The sequence below is a fragment of the Schistocerca piceifrons genome, chromosome 3 (assembly GCF_021461385.2).
Source record: "Schistocerca piceifrons isolate TAMUIC-IGC-003096 chromosome 3, iqSchPice1.1, whole genome shotgun sequence".
Taxonomy (NCBI): Eukaryota; Metazoa; Arthropoda; class Insecta; order Orthoptera; family Acrididae; genus Schistocerca; species Schistocerca piceifrons.
In genome coordinates, this window is record NC_060140.1 from 87,763,754 (window position 1) to 87,785,083 (window position 21,330).

Consider the following 21,330-nt stretch of genomic DNA (forward strand, 5'->3'; position numbering starts at 1 on the left):
TCAACAAATGGTTCAAATTTCTTTGAGCACTATGGGACTTAACTTCTGACGTCATCAGTCCCCTATAACTTACAAATACTTAAACCTAACTAACCTAAGGACATCACAAACATCCATGCCCGTGCCACGAATAGAACCAGTGACCGTAACGGTCGCGCGGTTCCAGACTGTAGCGCCTAGAACCGCTCGGCCCCTGAGTCAACAGATGGGGACGTTTGCAAGACAACAACCATCTGCACGAACAGTTCGACGACGTTTGCAGCAGCATGGACTATCAGCTCGGAGACCATGGCTGCGGTTACCCTTGACGCTGTATCACAGACAGGAGCGCCTGCGATGGTGTACTCTACGACGAACCTGGGTGCAAGAATTGCAAAACGTCTTTTTTTTTTCGGATGAATCCAGGTTCTGTTTACAGCATCATGATGGTCGTATCCGTGTTTGGCGACATCGCGGTGAACGCTCATTTAAAGCGTGTATTCGTCATCGCCATCCTGGCGTGATAATATGGAGTGCCATTGGTTACACGTCTCGGTCACCTCTTGTTCGCATTGACGGCACTTTGAACAGTGGACGTTACATTTCAGATGTGTTACGACCCGTGGCTCTACCCTTCATTCGATCCCTGTGAAACATGCCTACCGACTTTCATTAATGTAGCTTAACTGTTTCTTGGTGTTGGTTTTTATTTCGTCTGTGTATTTGAAGATTTAGAAAAAGCGTATGATTCTGTACACGTCAAAACATCACGGGAAGCGATGAAGTGTACAGTTATAGAAGCACAGCAAAATGCCTGATCCGGTCAGGACTGATACAGAACATAGAAAAGATATGAAGAAGAGCAGCGTGGTTTGTTACAGGTTCTTTGGTATTGATTGGAACAAGAAAAGGGGAACTGACACTAGAATACAATGTACCCTCCGCCATACACAATAAGGTGGTTTGTGGAAAATAGATGTAAATGAAAATGTAGAATATACTAGCAATTTTAGGCAGTAGTCAAAGTAGGGAGAAAGTTGAGTGAGGCAGTCCATACATCGAAACAACATAGGACTGCAGTACGTTGCCGACACTATTTAAAATATATATATGAAGTATACAATGGAATGGCAACGGCCTTGCCATAGTAGATACACCGGTTCTCGTCAGATGACCGAAGTTAAGCGCTGTCGGGCGTGGGCGGCACTTGGATATGTGACCAACCGGGCCGCCATGCGCTGTTGCCATTTTTCAGTGTGCACTCAGCCTCGTAATGCCGATTGAGGAGCTACTCGACCGAATAGTAGCGGCTCCAGTCAAAGAAAACCATCATAACGACCGGGAGAGCGGTGTGCTGACCACATGCCCCTCCTATCCGCATCCTCAGCTGAGGATGATACAGCGGTCGGATGGTCCCGATGGGCTGCTTGTGCCCTGAAGATGGAGTGCTGCTTTATACACTGGAATGGTGAAATAGTCGTGCGAAGGTATAGGAACTTTTTCACTATGGCACTATATGCTCATTATAATTTGCCGATGATCAAGTACTGATAGGAAAAAGTAGAGGAGGGGAGGGATGTTATGTGTATGATTAAGAAATTAATAGAAGCATTTGAAGGGGGCTAGCTTAGGATAAGTATGAGCAAAGCAGAATATGTGGTAGTGAGAGGGACATAGTACGTCCGCAATGAACTATTAAACCGTTAAAACATTGTAAATAGTTAGGATCGATTATCCATACGTCGGGGAAATGTGATGCAGATGTGGAAGTCAGGATGCAGCAGGCAAGAGGAGAAGTTAACGTGAAACTGGACATTATCAAAAGAAACAAAGAAGAGTATTCTGCAAACGGTAGCTGGAAGTATACTAACATTTGGTGCAGAAGGACAAACTTGAAGGTGCAGCAGAGAAGTACAGTACAGACAGTAGAAATGGATGTAAGAAGGATGTCCAGAGGAGAGAGGTGAACAAATGAGGAACTCAGTAAGAAATGAGGAACTCAGGGAGAAAACTGATATGGGAAACCAGTCGCGAAATTAATTCAAAAAAGGGCACTTCAATGATGTGGCCATGCACGGTAAATGGAGCAAGAACAGTGGTTACATGGAATCCTGGAATGGTCGCAGCCGGGAAAGAGAAACTGCTAGTGGCCGAGAATAACACTGAGAGCGTGAGCTGTTGAAATGAATAGGAACAGAGATCTGAAGGAGGAAGACTGTAGTGACCATGAATGCCGGTGAATGGAAATATAGGGCAACTGTTGAAGAGAGGAGAAGTCATTAAAAGTAAAAGTAAGCAGTCTTTGAATGAACAGAAATGAAAATTGTACACTTCACAAAACACAGAAAAATAAAATGATCTGGCTACTATATGAGTGAGTTACAATTGAAATAAGGCAGCAATACCTCTGTGTAACGATTTATGATGATATGAAATGAAGTGATCACGTGTTGTCAGTAGCAGTATTTGTCCAACAATTAATAAGGAAATAAAATTTATTGCTATTGAAGGTCCTATATTTCCTAACAATGTTAACAGTAAATATGCAACAATTATATTTGCGGCTAATCTTACTTCTAATGTTCCTGGTCGAATAAAATTTCTAATTGTTTCAAGTAAAACCATAAATGATATTAGTGCGGAAATAACGCAGAAGGGAGGCTTCGTTTCACCAGCTCGATAATGGAAATATGCAGTCAGTGTCCACAAACGAAACTGCTTAAAAATATTCTTACGGTGCATCCTAGAATATTCCTTAAGTTAGCTGGTCACATACCAAACAAATAGCACTGAGATCGCATATTCGACGTAACCAGAGAGGCCAGGATGAATTGTCAGTGGCTTGTCTCACTCACTAGAGAGTATTGGGAACTCTGAGAAATCTGAAGTGGTAGATGATGAAAGACAGATGCCAGTTATTCCACGAAAACCTACTTACAAAGTTTCAAGAAACAGAACTAAGTGAAGAATCAGTAGACATTCTTCAGCCCTCACGTATTGCTTCCGTATGGAGGGCGGAGACCAGATTAGACAAAAATACAGCCCGCAGAGGGGCGTTTGAGCAGTCGTTCCTCCTGCGCCCCATACTCGATTGAACCTTGGAAGAAACTGTAAAACGTGGTACAATGCTTAGTACTCTCCGCCAAGTACCTCACAGTGGTTTGCAGAACTTTGGTGCAGATGTAAATGTACTGCTGCTACTATACGAGTACAAAGGGAATCTGGTGGATTCTAAATTATCAGGAATCATACATTTACTCAGATAAGTCAGAAAATGGTAATACCTTTTAAACAGAGTTTCCATCGATTTGTACAGTTAATCCACGTAAGCACCTCAAACAGCCATTTTCGTCCATTCCTGAAAAGGTTGCTTTTCTGGTTGCTTTTCACTACAGAGAACAGAAAAATGTCAGGATTGGGTCATCAGGCTGCTGTTAACCATTATCGTTTTATTTTTGGCCATAAAAATGACACTCAGCAATGCTGTGAGCCCTTACGAATACTAGGAACTGCTAAGGCCTTTGCCTTGCAAATGCTGTGGCGAATATGTTTCGGCTCAAGACGCTCCGAAAGAGGAAACAAACTGATTTGTAAATCTGTCTTTGTACTACACGATCTGCTTCTTTTTGGACCTCACATGCCTAAGTTCTTCATCTGCTAAATGCTGTCTTCTTTAAATGAGCAACTGTTTCACGAAGTTAGTCGAATTATTTTTTCGTTCAAGGAGTTCCGCAGTATGCTCTGAGATAAAAACGCAATATGGAAGATTAACAAGCAACAGCAGACTAGTTGCTTCCGCTCAGGCTGGTGAAGCCGTGCCACACTCACCTGGTGATCGGTGAGCCAGCGCCGCCATGAGCGTCGTCTTGCCGGCGCCGCTGCCTCCCAGCATTGCCACCAGGGTTCCGGGTCGCACCACTCCAGTCACTGGAACACCAGAGACAGCCACCAACAGGCTTAGCTGAGCAACCTCCAAAAACTGAACTACAAGCACAGCAGTTCTTGGACAAAATAAATTGCTCAATGAACTTTATCATCATAATTTACTTATTTTGTGAGTTTCTTATTAGATGTTGTTGTTGTTGTTGTGGTCTTCAGTCCTGAGACTGGTTTGATGCAGCTCTCCATGCTACTCTATCCTGTGCAAGCTTTTTCATCTCCCAGTACCTACTGCAACCTACATCCTTCTGAATCTGCTTAGTGTATTCATCTCTTGGTCTCCCTCTCCGATTTTTACCCTCCACGCTGTCCTCCAACACTATATTGGTGATCCCTTGATGCCTCAGAACATGTCCTACCAACCGATCCCTTCTTCTGGTCAAGTTGTGCCACAAACTTCTCTTCTCCCCAATCCTATTCAATAATTCCTCATTAGTTATGTGATCTACCCATCTAATCTTCAGCATTCTTCTGTAGCACCACATTTCGAAAGCTTCTATTCTCTTCTTGTCCAAACTATTTATCGACCATGTTTCACTTCCATACATGGCTACACTCCATACGAATACTTTCAGAAATGACTTCCTGACACTTAAATCAATACTGGATGTTAACAAATTTCTCTTCCTCAGAAACGCTTTCCTTGCCATTGCCAGCCTACGTTTTATATCCTCTCTACTTCGACCATCATCAGTTATTTTGCTCCCCAAATAGCAAAACTCCTTTACTACTTTAAGTGCCTCATTTCCTAATCTAATTCCCTCAGCATCACCCGACTTAATTAGACTACATTCCATTATCCTTGTTTTGCTTTTGTTGATGTTCATCTTATATCCTCCTTTCAAGACACTGTCCACTCCATTCAACTGCTCTTCCAAGTCCTTTGCTGTCTCTGACAGAATTACAATGTCATCGGCGAACCTCAAAGTTTTTATTTCTTCTCCATGAATTTTAATACCTACTCCGAATTTTTCTTTTGTTTCTTTTACTGCTTGCTCAATATACAGATTGAACAACATCGGGGAGAGGCTACAACCCTGTCTTACTCCGTTCCCAACCACTGCTTCCCTTTCATGTCCCTCGACTCTTATAACTGCCATCTGGTTTCTGTACAAATTGTAAATAGCCTTTCGCTCCCTGTATTTTACCCCTGCCACCTTTAGAATTTGAAAGAGAGTGTTCCAGTCAACATTGTCAAAAGCTTTCTCTAAGTCTACAAATGCTAGAAACGTAGGTTTGCCTTTCCTTAATCTTTCTTCTAAGATAAGTCGTAAGGTCAGTATTGCCTCACGTGTTCCAGTGTTTCTACGGAATCCAAACTGATCTTCCGCGAGGTTGGCTTCTACTAGTTTTTCCATTCGTCTGTAAAGAATTCGTGTTAGTATTTTGCAGCTGTGACTTATTAAACTGATAGTTTGGTAATTTTCACATCTGTCAACACCTGCTTATGCTTATTAGTTTTTTGATCACAGGAGATTGCCCCTTACAGCCGTTCGCATAGTAGAAATATAAGTAAACCTGCAATGTCGGTGCTATCCAGTAGAGCGCGCTGTGTCTGCAATCGTGAATGGACCAGTTGGGATTGTATGCACTATCCAGTCTGTCGAAAGTATAGCTGTAGGGTTTGAGGCGCCTGTCGGTATGGATGTACTTCCTCAACGCACATTGCCTCTTTCCTTGCGGATGTGGGGGAATTGTTTGCCCAGAGCCTCCTATCGGGTAGACCGGTTGCCTGGTGCCAGTCTTTTTAGTTGACGCCACTTGCGCGGCTTGCATCTCGATGAGAATGATGAAGATACTCAGACCTGAGCGGAGAAAATCTCCAAACCGCCCGGTAATCGAAACCAGGCCCCTTGCATGGCATTCTTGCACGCTAACCACTCAGCTGTAGAGGCGGACATTATGTAGATGAGGGTAACGTATGGATAGGGTATTGATACAATTGTGTTGTTATGGATGAAGCAAAGGAAGAAGGTGAAACCATCTGATGGCAAATGGCCTACACTTCTCAAATAAAACTATAAGGAGGTCGCCAATCTTAACGACCCCGTTCGACAGATGGACCACCATCAACAGCGTCACATCCTCTCACTTGTCCCACCACATATGATATTACGTCTCTGTGCTCTTCGTCAAATATTGCGTCCAGCCTTGTCAAATATGTGGGGGTCTAGGAAGCTTGCTTATTAGTTTGGCTAGACAAACAGTCAACCAAAATCGTATTAATGAGTTTTCTTACAAAAAAGTAAATGATAATACTTTGACAATTACACAGATGTGTCGCAAGCGAAGGGCGACATACAACATAAGCAGTCTCTCCACTACAACAATTGCCGCATTATACAGAGTGTACAAGCGAAGTAACGAGCGCTGACGCTTCTATCCGAGTCGCTGGTCTTGAAGCTACTATTCAACTGGGCCGCGACTTGTCGGGCGCGGCTCTGGCGTCCTCTTCACATATGGGCCGTTGCTGTCGCGTTGTCGTCCTGGAGAGGGGTCGGTCAGCGTCTTCTCACGGCCATCTCTTCTCTATCGTTCCCGACTGGCCGTCACATGTGACACTGTAGAGAATTTGGAATTTAATCCAGGACATTGGTGCAAAGGCCCGTGTTGAAGAATTTTATGCCACAACTGTCCACAACTTCTCCCGTTGATGGCCAAATATCTGCAGTGCAAATTTTATCAAGTACCAGGGTATGAACCGGCTTACGTCCAGGTCGAACGCCATTGCACAGGTGTTCGCTACTGACCAATTAGTTTGTCAACACGCCTCTAGGCGTCATTTCAAGCTCAGACCGTACGTGCATAATCATTTTGCACGAAAAACATTTGCCCGCGGAATTGGCGTCATTGAAACATTCAACCTCTATCGAGAGACACCAAACAACAAAGATCTCCCTCGGCATGGTCTCCCGCAATCGTGAACACCCTTCTATGAGCTCTATAGACATGTTACAGCTCGCATGTACCTGAGAGAATGCAGCAGTAATGTATGCAGCCTCTTTGGAGGCAGATTTCAGATTTAGCAATGGAGAGAGAGGAAATGAACCCAGATCCGCAGAAAATGGAAGGGGTGTTATGCGCTATATGATCAGTAGTATCCGGACACCTATTGGTGGACATTAATATGGACTGGGTCCATCCTTGGCCTTTTTGATGGATTGAATGCTGCCTGGGACACTTTCAGTGAGTTGTCTGAGTGTCTGCAGTGGAATGGCAGCCCATTCTTCTTCGAGAGACGAAACCACGGAACTAATGATGTACGCTGGAGTCTGGAGCGAAGTCGATGTTCTGACTCACCCAAAAGGGTGAGTTTGTGTCGGGACTCTGCACACTCCAGTCCATTTCAGAAATTTTAATGTCCACAAATCATCACACAGTGGTGCTTTTGATAGAGTGAATTGTCATGCTGATAAGCAATCATCGTCTCCAAAGTGTTACTGTACCATACGCAGTACACTATGCTCTAAAATGTGTTCATATGCTATCGCATTTATCGTTTTCTTAAGGGCAATAACGGCACGGCGCCTTAAGCATGAAAAACACACATGATACAGTTACATCAGCTCCTCCACACTCCATTGTTGGCACTGCTCTTGAGGGTACTAACGTTCTGTACTTATTTCTTCTTAACACTCTATGGACAATCACTGTTTTAGCTGGACAGCTGGTAGCAGTTTAGAAACCACGAGTGATTGCTTACGCTGATTTCGTACGCCCAACCTCCGTAACGGCCGAAGGTACCTGTCTATCAGCACTTATCTGCCTGGTCTTGGTTTAGCTGTGATAGGTTTTCCATTCGCGTTTACACTTCACGATGACATCGCCAGCAGTTGACCTGGGCAGCTTTGGAAGTGTTGAAATGCCCCTGATGGATTTGTTACGCAGGTGTCACCCAGTGACTAGTCCACATTCGATGCCACTGAGCTCTGGTGCCCCACCATTTCAACTGTTACTCCTTCTCTACCGACAGCGCAATACTCCCCGCCTCCTCTTGTACTGGCTGGTCCGCCTCTTATGACATCTAGTGGTCACCTTCACATTACATTGGCGTGTGCGGATACTTTTGATCAGATAGTGTGTATGATGGAAGGAAGAGATATGGGGACAGAATGGAGCTCCTTTGGGGAAGGATGTGGAGATTAGCAGGACGGGAGATTAGAGTAGAAACAGTAGTCGGATTATAATACAGTTTACGGGATGCGCAGTATATGCTTTAATTTTGAATAAAAATCGTCGGCAATGGCGACCCAAGGCTTCTTGTATAATAGTCGCCCTTATTTGGCCATTGTCCTGGTCGAAGAGGGTGGTGCAGCTGATAGAATCTCAGAGATGACTCTTGTGCCATTCGGGTGGGAAACTGACTCTAAAACACGGAAGAATCAGCAATGATCAACGGGATGAGGATTCAGAAGGCAATGGAAACCACTGCATTAAAGATTAATAATGTGTTTCCACAAGAGACGTACCAGGCAACTCAAGAAGTGTCATGGTTGTCTCTCCATTCGAAAGAAGATTTCGGATTATTTCCCGTTTGAATCTCTGGCAGGTGATTGCCAAGGGGACTAATCACGAGAAACAAATTTAATAACGAACACAAACATAACATTCTATGAGTCGGAGCGCGCAATGTCAAAAGTTTCAACGTGGCAAGGAAGCCACATCTGAAAATGGAAATGGAAGCTCTCAGGTTCTAGGAATAGTGGGGGTCGGTAAACGGAATCGAAGGACAATAAGGATTTCTGGTCAGTCGAATAGAAGATAATATCTACAACAGCAGAACGGGAATAAGATTTGTTATTAACAGCAAAGAAAGGCCAGAGCAAGGTACTCTGAACAGTACGGTGATAGGTTTGTTCTCATTAGAATCGATAGCAAACAGACACCAATAATAATTTGGATACACCGCCATACAAAAAAATAAATAAATAAATAAGTAAATAAAACTAAAAAAATAGTGCACTCTGTTAGAGATTACCAGTTCACTCAAGATTTATTGTTTCAACAGTGCATATGGAGTACATGAAATGACGACTTTTACAGAGAAATGGCACAAGCGGTTTCGAGGTACCAGGTATTTCCCAATGCTGGAACACCCATATTAGTACGTGGTATAGCCTCCATGGGCGTCCATGCAGGCGCTGACTCTTGCATCCAGGCGATCGTACAGACGGCGAACACTGTCCCGTGACACATTACGCCACACCTGCTCGACCTGTTCACATAGCACTGTAAGAGTTTTTGGCTTACATGCCGCACGAGTCACTTCTCGTCCCATCATATCCCACACGTGCTCGAGTGGAGGCAAGTACCGAGACATTATTAGCCAGGGTGTTGCTGCACGTTGAGTTTCACAGGCTGTGTGCGGCGAGCATTATCCTGTTCGAACAACATACACTATGTGATCAAAAGTATCCGAACACGGGGCTGAAAATGACTTACAAGTTCGTGGCGCCCTAGCTCAGTAATATCGGAATTCAGGATGGAGTTGGCCCACCCTTAGCTTTGATGACAGCTTCCACTCTCGCAGGCATACGTTCAATCAGGTGCTCGAAGGTTTCTTGGGGAATGGCAGCCCATTCTTCCCGGAGTGCTGCACTAAGGAGAGGTAACGATGTGGGTCGGTGAGACCTGGCACGAAGCCGGCGTTCCGAAACATCCCAAAGGTGTTCTATAGTACTAAGGTCAGGACTCTGTGGAGACCAGTCCATTACAGGGATGTTATTGTCGTGTAATCACTCCGCCACAGGCAGTGCATTATGAGCAGGTGCTTGATCGTTATGAAAGATGCAGTCGCCATCCCCGAATTGCTCTCGAACACTGCTAAGCAAAAAGGTGCTTAAAACATCAGTGTAGGTCTTTGCTGGAATAGTGCCACGCAAAACAACAAGGGGTGCAAGCAGCCTTCATGAAAAACACCACTACACCATAACACCATAGCCTCCGAATTCTACTGTTGACACTACACTCGCTGGCAAATGACGTTCACCAGGCATTCGCCATACCTACACTGCCATCGGATCGCCACATTGTGTACCGTGATTCGTCACTCCACACAGTGTTTTTCCACTGTTAAATCGTCCGATGTTTACGCGCCTTACACCAAGCGAGGCGTCGTTTCGCATTTACCGGCGTGATATGTGACTTATGAGCAGTTTTCTGACCTCGCGACTGTCATACCACTTGCAGTGGATCCTAATTCAGTTTGGAATTTATGTGTGATGGTCTGTGTAGGTGTGTGCTCTCTGTCAGTCAACAGACCAGGTCGGCCTGTACGCTTTTGTACTTTACGTGTCTCTTCACGTTTCCACTTCACTATCACATTGGAAACAGTGAACCTAAGGATGTTTAGGAGTGTGGGAATCTCGTGTACAGACGTATGACACAAGTGACACCCAATCACCTGACCACGTTCGAAGTCCGTGAATTCCGCGGATGGTCCCATTCTGCTCTCTCACGATGTCTAATGACTACTGAGGTCGCTGATGTGGAGTACCTGGCAGTAGGTGGCAGCACAACGCAGATGATATGAATAACGTATGAGTTTGGGGGTGTCCAGATACTTTTGATCACATAGTGTATCACCTTCGTGTTGTAAGAACGGCAAAAGAACGGGTTTAACAACACGCTTCATGTACCGTGCGATGGGCAGCGTCCCCTCCAGAAACGGCGAACGTGAATAAGAGTTGTAACTTATCGCATCCCATACCATAAGCTCTGGGGTGGGGCCAGTGTGTCGTCGATGAATGCCCCCTATGAAACGGCACCCACCAGGTGTACGTCGTACGCGCAGGCTGAATCTGCCTTCATCGCTGAAGACCATGCCGCCCATTCCATCTTACAAGTTATTCTCTCACGGCACCAGTCTAGCCGTGCACGTCGATGCTGTCGTGTGAGTGGAGATGGGCTAGACGTGTACGTCCCATAGTCCCACTGCTAATAACTGGTTCGAAACAGTTCGTGTACACACGTCTGGTCTCACAAACAATCTGATCTGTGCTTTGGTAGCTCTATGAGTTGCCACTGATTCTCCTACAATACGACGATTCTGCCGGGCGCCTGTGTTGCGTGAAAGTCGAGAACCTCATCTATGGATGTGAGAATGTTCACGTGACCACTGATACCAACATCACTGCATAAAAAACACAGCACGTCCAAACTCGCTCATTTGACTGTAGGAAGGACGAGTGCACCTCCGTGATATAGTTGCCTGCTTCCTTCACACGTTGCACCATACTGAGCCTTCTGGCTGTGAGCATTCCCTATTAAAGGGCAGACACAGATGGTACTCTGGTAGCTATACCACTACGCTATCCGCTGGCGAACTGCGTTGAAACCATAATCAGTATGTGTACTATCCCCCAGGTGGCATATGCCGTCATCAGATCAGAATCGGCGTCGTCTTTCCAAGTGTACTAATGCATGTGGACATCACAAGAATGAGCTGAGGATATTTGATGGGTAATTCAGTATATAAAGAGAGATGATATGATAATGTTCATGTGGGGTTGTAATGAAGTAACAAACGAAGGAACAGAGTTATGGCAGACTATACAAACGTCTCAAAAATGAGATCGACAGGAAGTGCAAAATGGCTAAGCAGGGATGGCTAGAGGACAAATGTAAGGATGTAGAGGCCTATCTCACTAGGGGTAAGATAGATACCGCCTACAGGAAAATTAAAGAGACCTTTGGAGATAAGAGAACGACTTGTATAAATATCAAGAGCTCAGATGGAAACCCAGTTCTAAGCAAAGAAGGGAAAGCAGAAAGGTGGAAGGAGTATATAGAGGGCCTATACAAGGGCGATGTACTTGAGGACAATATTATGGAAATGGAAGAGGATGTAGATGAAGATGAAATGGGAGATATGATACTGCGTGATGAGTTTGACAGAGCACTGAAAGACCTGAGTCGAAACAAGGCCCCCGGAGTAGACAATATTCCATTGGAACTACTGACGGCCGTGGGAGAGCCAGTCCTGACAAAACTCTACCATCTGGTGAGCAAGATGTATGAAACAGGCGAAATACCCTCAGACTTCAAGAAGAATATAATAATTCCAATCCCAAAGAAAGCAGGTGTTGACAGATGTGAAAATTACCGAACTATCAGCTTAATAAGTCACAGCTGCAAAATACTAACACGAATTCTTTACAGACGAATGGAAAAACTAGTAGAAGCCGACCTCAGGGAAGATCAGTTTGGATTCCGTAGAAACACTGGAACACGTGAGGCAATACTGACCTTACGACTTATCTTAGAAGAAAGATTAAGGAAAGGCAAACCTACGTTTCTAGCATTTGTAGACTTAGAGAAAGCTTTTGACAATGTTGACTGGAATACTCTCTTTCAAATTCTAAAGGTGGCAGGGGTAAAATACAGGGAGCGAAAAGCTATTTACAATTTGTACAGAAACCAGATGGCAGTTATAAGAGTCGAGGGACATGAAAGAGAAGCAGTGGTTGGGAAGGGAGTAAGACAGGGTTGTAGCCTCTCCCCGATGTTGTTCAATCTGTATATTGAGCAAGCAGTAAAGGAAACAAAAGAAATATTCGGAGTAGGTATTAAAATTCATGGAGAAGAAATAAAAACTTTGAGGTTCGCCGATGACATTGCAATTCTGTCAGAGACAGCAAAGGACTTGGAAGAGCAGTTGAATGGAATGGACAGTGTCTTGAAAGGAGGATATAAGATGAACATCAACAAAAGCAAAACAAGGATAATGGAATGTAGTCTAATTAAGTCGGGTGATGCTGAGGGAATTAGATTAGGAAATGAGGCACTTAAAGTAGTAAAGGAGTTTTGCTATTTGGGGAGCAAAATAACTGATGATGGTCGAAGTAGAGAGGATATAAAATGTAGGCTGGCAATGGCAAGGAAAGCGTTTCTGAAGAAGAGAAATTTGTTAACATCCAGTATTGATTTAAGTGTCAGGAAGTCATTTCTGAAAGTATTCGTATGGAGTGTAGCCATGTATGGAAGTGAAACATGGACGATAAATAGTTTGGACAAGAAGAGAATAGAAGCTTTCGAAATGTGGTGCTACAGAAGAATGCTGAAGATTAGATGGGTAGATCACATAACTAATGAGGAAGTATTGAATAGGATTGGGGAGAAGAGAAGTTTGTGGCACAACTTGACCAGAAGAAGGGATCGGTTGGTAGGACATGTTCTGAGGCATCAAGGGATCACCAATTTAGTATTGGAGGGCAGCGTGGAGGGTAAAAATCGTAGAGGGAGACCAAGAGATGAATACACTAAGCAGATCCAGAAGGATGTAGGTTGCAGTAGGTACTGGGAGATGAAAAAGCTTGCACAGGATAGAGTAGCATGGAGAGCTGCATCAAACCAGTCTCAGGACTGAAGACCACAACAACAACAACAACATGGGCTTGGTTGTAAAAATGAGAGACGTGAAAGACTCATTGAGTACTGCAATAAATTCCACTTTGTAGGAGCTAAAACCAAAAGAAGAAGAGATATAACTTTAATAGTTGCAACCACTTATTTACAGCTCGTACAAAATAGATACGTGTTTCAAAGTTTTACTGACCTTCAAAATAATTACCAGCATTGCGTATAACCGGTTGCCAGCGATGTGGAAGTCCTAGCATACTCTTCGCAGTGCCAGTTGTGTTGACAGTTCGAGCGGCGCCGTCTATTGCCCGCCGAATTTGTAGCAGTTCTGAAGCGAATGCCGTGAAGTGTGTCCTTCAGCTTAGAAATCGAGTTGAACTTACGAGGGCTTAAGTCAGGGGAGTGCAGCAGGTTTTATAGTACTTAGTAGTCCCATTAGTCTAACAATTCAGTAACAGTAGAGTAAAGACTGCCACCGGAGGCCGTTCAGTTGAAGAGAAATGGACATCACCAAAAATGTAAACACAGAAGTTACAGAGACAAACATGGGTAGGAGGAAGATAACTGCGAAGAAACCTTGTGTAAGAGAAGAAATACTTCAATTGATTGACAAAAGGAGGAAATGCAGTGCCAGAAGAAATGCAACAAGGTCATTTTATTGGCAAGTAGTGTGATAGGTAGCTCATTACTGAAGTAGCCTGTGATACCAAATTCAGAAAACAGTAAAGGCTGCCCAGTCACGTCAATACACAGCGTATCCCGCTCTGGCGGCAATGCAGAAGGGCATTCTCGGATCGTTCTTACAGACCTTGGAGAACGAGTAAGTTCCATCATGTCCCACACGTCTTCAATTGACGAGATATCTGGCAATCTTACTGGCCTGGGCAGTTTTTGTACTCCACGATGTGCACGTTGCATCGGAGCAGCTGCCTGTGAACGTTCGCTGTCCTGCTGAAAAAGCCGTTTGCATTCCTATCGAAAAATGGTAGTAGCACGGTGTAACATTTTGAGCCATGTATCGGGCACTGGTCAATTTACCCTGCAGAAAGTTTTAGTTAATGCCTCCCCCTACCACCCCCTCTCCCACCCCCACCCCACAGGCACACCCCATGTAGCCTGAGATGGGACCTGTGCGCCGTTGGCGAATGCACCCTGGAATAGGAAGCTCAACAGGCGTACGCATTACACGTGTATGTCCATTACTCTCAACACTGCAGACAACAGAGCGACATTCCACTCTCCAGTCGACTTTTCTAAGATACCTGTGTAGGCATGCTCCACGATGTCATGGTGTCAGTGGCCAGAGGCCTGATGGAACAGCCGGTGCAACATGTGCCCGGATTTCTTCCCTGGATGATGATCGATCAGTCAGTGCTACTTGCGCAATGCACCGACCTTGACGAGCGTCTGTATTAGTCGGACGTCCAGAACCTGGTCTAAAGGTGTGAGAATGTTCTACAGACCGCTATTGAAAGCAGCAGTACACAGCCGATCCACTATGCCTAACATGTGTGGCTATCTGTCGGCACGTCCATCCAGCATCCCGGAAGCAATGCGATTCCTCTGAAATGGCTGAGGTTGTTGAACAGAAGCACGTACTAATCAGTGCGAATACTGTACACCTCTAAACTCACCACAGTTACTGCCTGCACAGTAAAACTAGAGGATGCCTCCAGACTGTCATCTGATCGCCGATGAGCGTGATAAATAAGTCACTAATCGAACCCAACAACCCCTGACATGCACCTGTTATACTCTGGTGTCACTGAATATAGTCCTCGGGGCTGCACTTTTTTCCATTCAGTGTTCAGGATAAAGATGTCGAGAGGCCAAGGCCAAACGGTTGCAGGACAAATGTAAATTGTTAAATAAATTAGCTGGGTGTGGTAGTTGCAGGTCAGATAGATGCGAATGTAAACAAAAAGGGAAAGAGCGAGAGTGAGAGACACGTGATAAAGATGCTGAGGGACAGAGAAGAAAGTGCGTGTTAACAAGGCGTTGCGTTTAGTGGCGTATGATTGTGATGGTGTTGAATAGCAGTGACTTTAAACCTGCCCTGGGTGGAGGTGGAGTACTCACCGCCGTTCACGATGCGCCTGTGTTGGATGCTGCGCCTCCAGAAGCCGCCCCGCGAGACGGCGTACACGGAGACGTCACGCCACGTCAGCGTCACACCGGGGGAGCGGCCGCCCAGCGGCGACATGGTGAGCGGCGTCGACTGCAACACGGGAGACGGCACACCGTTCTACAAGCTGGCGGGCAGAGCAGGGCAGGGTGGACAAACCTCGACGATACAGTCTCTAGCATACACTGTCCGGCCGGAGCGTTGTGATCACTGCCCACTGCGACACATTGGCAGGTAGAGACGCAGACGGCAGGGCACGTGTGGGGAGAGCGGTAGTGGTGGGGGCTGTCCAAAGGCGCTGTAGGGGAAATGCCGAGCGCCGGAGGATACATACTGCTCTAAATTGAAGCCTACACTCGCATTTTTCGTAAATACACAGATCAAAAAAAGTTTTGCACCCTCTTGGTTTCGAGAGATCCGGAACCTGTACAGAAAATTGGAACAGACAGCAACATAATTTCCGCCCTTTTCATTCCTCATAGAAACCACAAATTGCATGTTGTACCATAATACAGCGAGACATTCAGGGGTGGTGGTCCAGATTTCTGTACCTCTAATACCCAGTAGCACGTCCTCTTGCATGCCGTTGAGGATGCGGCATACCATCCACAAGTTCATATTGTCCCACTCCTCAACGGCGGAGATCCCTCAGAGTGGTTGGTGGGTCGCACCGTCCATGAATAGCCCTTTACAATCTATCCCAGGCAGGGTTTATGTCCGGAGAACGTGCTGGCCAGTCTAGTCGAGCGATGGCGTTTTCCTTAAGGAAGCTATTCACAAGATGTGCATGATGGGGGCACGAATTGTCGCCCATGAAGACTGCCAATATGGTTACACTATCCGTCACAGGATGGCGTTCATGTATCGTAAAGCCGTTATTGTGCCATCCACGACCACCAGCGGCGTACGTCGGCGCCACATAATGCCACCCCAAAACAGCAGGGAACCTCCACTTTGCTGCACTCACTGGACAGTGTGTCTAAGGCGTTCAGCCTGACCGGGTTGCCTCCAAACATGTCTCCGACGATTATCTGGTTGAAGCCATATCCGACACTCATCGGTGAAGAGAACGTGATGCCAATCTTGAGCTGTCGGTTCGGCATGTTGTTGGGCCCATTTGTACCGCGCTGCATGGTGTCGTGGTTGCGAAGATGGACATCGCCGAGGACGTCGGGAGTGAAGTTGCTCATCTTGCAGCCTATTGTACACAGTTCGAGTCGTAACACGACGTCCTGTGTGTGCACGAAAAGCATTATTCAACATGGTGACGTTGCTGTCAGGGTTCCTCCAAGCCATAATCCGTGGGTATCGGTCATCCACTGCAGTAGTAGCCCTTGGGCGGCCTGAGCGTGACATGTCATCGACAATTACTGTCTCTCTGTATCTCTCCCATTTCCGAACAACACGCTTTGGTTCACTCCGAGACACCTGGACACTTCCCTTGTTGAGAGCCTTTCCTGGCACAAAGTAACAATGGGACGCGATCGAACCACGGTACTGACTGTCTAGGCATGGTTGAACTACAGACAACACGAGCCGTGTACCTCCTTCCTGGTGGAATGACTGGAACTGATCGGCTGTCCGGCTCCCTCCGTCTAATAGGCGCTGCTCATGCATGGTTGTTTACATCTGCGGGCGGATTTAGTGACATCTCTGAACAGTCAAAGGGACTGTGTCTGTGATACAATATCCACTGTCAACGTCTATCTTCAGGAGATCTGGGAACTGGGGTGACACAAAACTTTTTTTTATGTGTGTATTAACTAGGGCCCGTCTACGCCCACGCTTACATGGTGACCCTTCGGAAAGTAATCTGACACCTCTGCTTTGGGTGGTATCTAAAACTAATCCCGCAGAGAATGCAGCCATTTATTTTCGCCTGACTTCTTAGGCAATTGTAGCTTTCAGAGAAGCATCATGAGTGGCGAAGTTTGAGTAAAACCTTCACATTTCTCTTGTTGCCATGTTAAAATTTGCTTCTTTTGCCAAAACGCAGCGGAGTTCACACTGTCTCAACTCACTAATATACTGTGCAGATGCAATTGCTAGAAGATTTATCAAGTTTATTACAGGGCGAACTGAGGAAAAGTAAGATCAGTATCTTCCAAAAATCACGTCCTCAGTACAAAATAAATGCGTAATGTCGCACTGACGTTGCTCCAAAACCCATAGCATTTTCGTTTCACCCGAAACATTACACGCTTTCATCGAAATTGTTTGTAGTTAGTTGAATAACACAGTAGATATATACCATATTGCAAAATACGCTCCTCTTTGTGTGTTATTATTTGCGAAAATCTCATTTCGATATCTAAACCCATTTATGAAACACGTGGAATGTTGCAGATATTTCAGTCTGGCTTTATCGTTGGCGCGCCACGATCGCAAATGAATGTGCTACATCAATTTTCTTGAAATGTGTGACAGACAGAGACCTCCACCACAGTCTAAAGAAAAATTAATTATGTTAGGTAAATTTCACATGCAGCAACATATTACGTAAAATGCATCAAACGCAAAATCATACAGGTCCCTCTTTTTCATTGAAAATTTTTCGAATTTCGCGTAGTGTCTTAGTTTCACATAAATATCGTAATAATTATGACCATTATCGAAATGATGGACACACCTTCATGAAGATGACAAATACAGCTACAAGTAAAACAAAAACGAAATTTTTACCGAATAGTTCCTGTAACATCGATTGAGAGAGACTGCAGAATGTGCACCTCGATTCTGCCACGGCAAACGGTCAAAAGATGAGAGACACGGTCGGCCTCGCCTTCCGAACAAACGAATGAACTCGCCCAGCGCTTTGGACGAAAACTTGTCACCGCGCATTGGCCAGCTCATCCCGTGTGGACTCTAGTGCGGCGAGAATGTTACGCCTTAAGGGAAATAAACAAGCGGTGCACAGACGTATAGTCAATCGTTCTAGCAAAAATATGGACCGCGAATGGGGAAACGCACTGGTATAGGCAACTCCGAGCAAAGAAAGATTGATTACCGCATGGCCCATGGGAATGAGTACCTCAGAAAAGGCGAAGCATTCGTTGCTATGCAAGTGGCTTGAACGTCTATGGGAAGTGGTTGAAACCACGAGTGGGTGTCAATGTGTTGAAAATTCCACTCCTCATCACCGAATGTGGAGGTCGGCGTCCCATCAGCCCATAATTGGGTGACATGTGCGTGGACATCTGCTGCTACATACACTACTGGCCATTAAAATTACCACACCAAGAAGAAATGCATATGATAAACGGGTATTCATTGGACAAATATATTATACTAGAACTGACACGTGATTACATTTTCACGCAATTTGGCTGCATAGATCCTGAGAAATCAGTAACCAGAACAACCACCTCTGGTCGTAATAACGGTTTTGATACGCCTGGGCATGGAGTCTAACAGACCTTGGATGGCGTGTACAGGTACAGCTGCCCATGCAGCTTCAACACGATACCACAGTTCATCAAGAGTAGTGACTGGCGTATTGTGACGAGCCAGTTGCTCGGCCACCATTGTCCAGACGTTTTCAATTTGTGAGAGATCTGGAGAATGTGCTAGCCAGGGCAGCATTCGATCATTTTCTGTGTCCAGAAAGGCCCGTACAGGACCTGCAACATGCGGTCGTGCATTATCCTGCTGAAATGTAGGGTTTCGCAGGGATCGAATGATGGGTAGAGCTACGGGTCGTAGCACATCTGAAATGTAACGTCCACTGTTCAAAGTGCCGTCAATGCGAACAAGAGGTGACCGAGACGTGTAACCAATGGCACACCATACCACCACGCCGGGTGATACGCCAGTATGGCGACGACGAATACACGCTTCCAATGTGCATTCACCGCGATGTCGCCAAACACGGATACGACCATCATGATGCTGTAAACAGAACCTTGATTCATCCGAAAAAATGACGTTTTGCCATTCGTGCACGTAGGTTCGTCGTTGAGTACACCATCGCAGGCGCTTCTGTCTGTGATGCATCGTCAAGGGTAAACGCAACCGTGGTCTCCGAGCAGCAAACGCCATCGAAATGTTCGTGCAGATGGTTGTTGTGTTGCAAACGTCCCAACTGTTGACTCAGGGATCGAGACGTGGCTGCACGATCCGTTACATCCATGCGGATAAGATGCCTGTCATCTCGACTGCTAGTGATAAGAGGCCGTTGGGATCCAGCACGGCGTTCCGTATTACCCTCCTGAACCCACCGATTCCATATCCTGCTAACAGTCATTGGATCTCGACCAACGCTAGGAGCAATGTCGCGATACGATTAACCGCAATCGCGATAGGCTACAATCCGACCTTTATCAAAGTCGGAAACCTCCTTACACGAGGCATCACAACAACGTTTCGCCAGGCAACGCCGGTCAACTGCTGTTTGTGTATGAGAAATCGGTTGGAAACATTCCTCATGTCAGCACGTTGTAGGTGTCGCCACAGGCGTCAACCATTTGTGAATGCTCTGAAAAGCTAATCACTTACACATCCAGCATCTTCTCCCTGTCGGCTAAATTTCGCGTCTGTAGGACGTCATCTTCGTGGTGTAGCAATTGCAATGGCCAGTAGTGTACTTCTTGGAACCCACCAATGATGTATATTATCTGTGCTGTATTGCTTTTCAAATGGGCCAAAACGGTATTAGGCAGTGGTTATAATGTTCTGGCCTGTCAGCGCAAAATAACCACGCTGCTCAACAAAAATTTGGTATAGTATTGTAAAATGTAGTTTAAAACATTAGATGTCTCATTGACCTAGGCATTTCGTGCATTAACCAGTTAGAACCCATATACTGGATGGTGATTACCACCGGGATGGTTTGTGGCCACCCCCCAGTCTCATAAACATTCCGCTGCTGCAGAGGCATACTGGCAGCAGCCCCGTATCAGCAACATCTTCATTCAGTTTGTGTTCAGCGCTGCAGTAACATGCCATGTGTAGAGGCATACAACACTTTGACAGAATCAGTATACTGGCTTTACTTTCAGCAGGGAATGCACAGCTAGCTGCTGGCGATAGGTTACGTGTCACTCAAAGTGGTGTTTCTAAAGTGTGATGACAGACCTCAAAGTGGTCGTCCTCATATGACATCACCAATACAGAATCGTTACCTCTAACTCAGCTCTGCTGCGCGGAATGGCCGCGCGGTTTAGGGCGCCATGTCACGGATTGCGCTGTCCTTCCCGCCCGCGGTTCGAGTCCTCCCTCGGCCATGGGTGTGTGTGTTGTTCTCAACATACGTTAGTTTAAGTAGTCTGTACGGACCGATGACCTCAACAGTTTGGTCCCTTAGGAATTCAAACACATCTGACTATTTTTGAACTCTCAGCTAGCAGGCGCCCAACGTCAACTGCCAGAAATATTGGAAATAACTTCTCCCATGCAACAGGAACTCGTATCTCTGACCGAGGACTGCACAGAAGATTTCATCAGGGTAGTCTACATTCCAGAAGACCACTGAGAAGTCTTACACTAAACCAACGGAACCGACGTAATCTAATGACCTGAACTTCCGTACATCAACACTGGAACTGTGCAGTTTGGAGTAATGTCACATTTGCTGACGAGACCAGGACTGGTTTGCGACCAAACACTAGACGTGTTTGGGTTTGGAGAAGTGCTAGACGACACCAGGAACGCCGATACGTTCTGGAAGTCCATCCGTTTGCAAGTGGAAGTGTAATGTTCAGGCGGGAAATAATGATGGGACGGTAGACACCTGTGATTCCCATCTACGGCAATTTGACTGGTCCCCGATAGCTACAAGAGATCCTACAAACGATTGTACGGCCCTATACAGACGTGAAGTCTGTGACAAGTTCATGATCCTAGTCGATGACAAGGCAAGGTCTCGGTATGTTCAAAGATGCAACAACAACCGAATGCACTGACCAGCACAGTTCTCAGACATGAATACT

The 21,330-nt window shown here is 45.7% G+C and overlaps 1 protein-coding gene across 2 annotated transcripts in view; it reads right to left on the reverse strand.

Annotated features, from left to right (window-relative positions):
* Positions 1-21,330, reverse strand: part of LOC124789591 (protein scarlet-like) — a 189,938-nt gene that overhangs the window by 126,431 nt on the left and 42,177 nt on the right. For both annotated transcript variants that reach the window (XR_007016140.1, XM_047257002.1), the window contains exons 2-3: positions 15,358-15,496; positions 3,808-3,906 (exon numbers count right to left, since the gene is read on the reverse strand). Coding sequence is in view for 1 of the 2 variants with exons in the window: in XM_047257002.1 (XP_047112958.1) it covers positions 3,808-3,906; positions 15,358-15,496 (238 nt within the window). In the remaining variant the exon portion in view is untranslated. The remainder of the gene's footprint in view (positions 1-3,807; positions 3,907-15,357; positions 15,497-21,330) is intronic.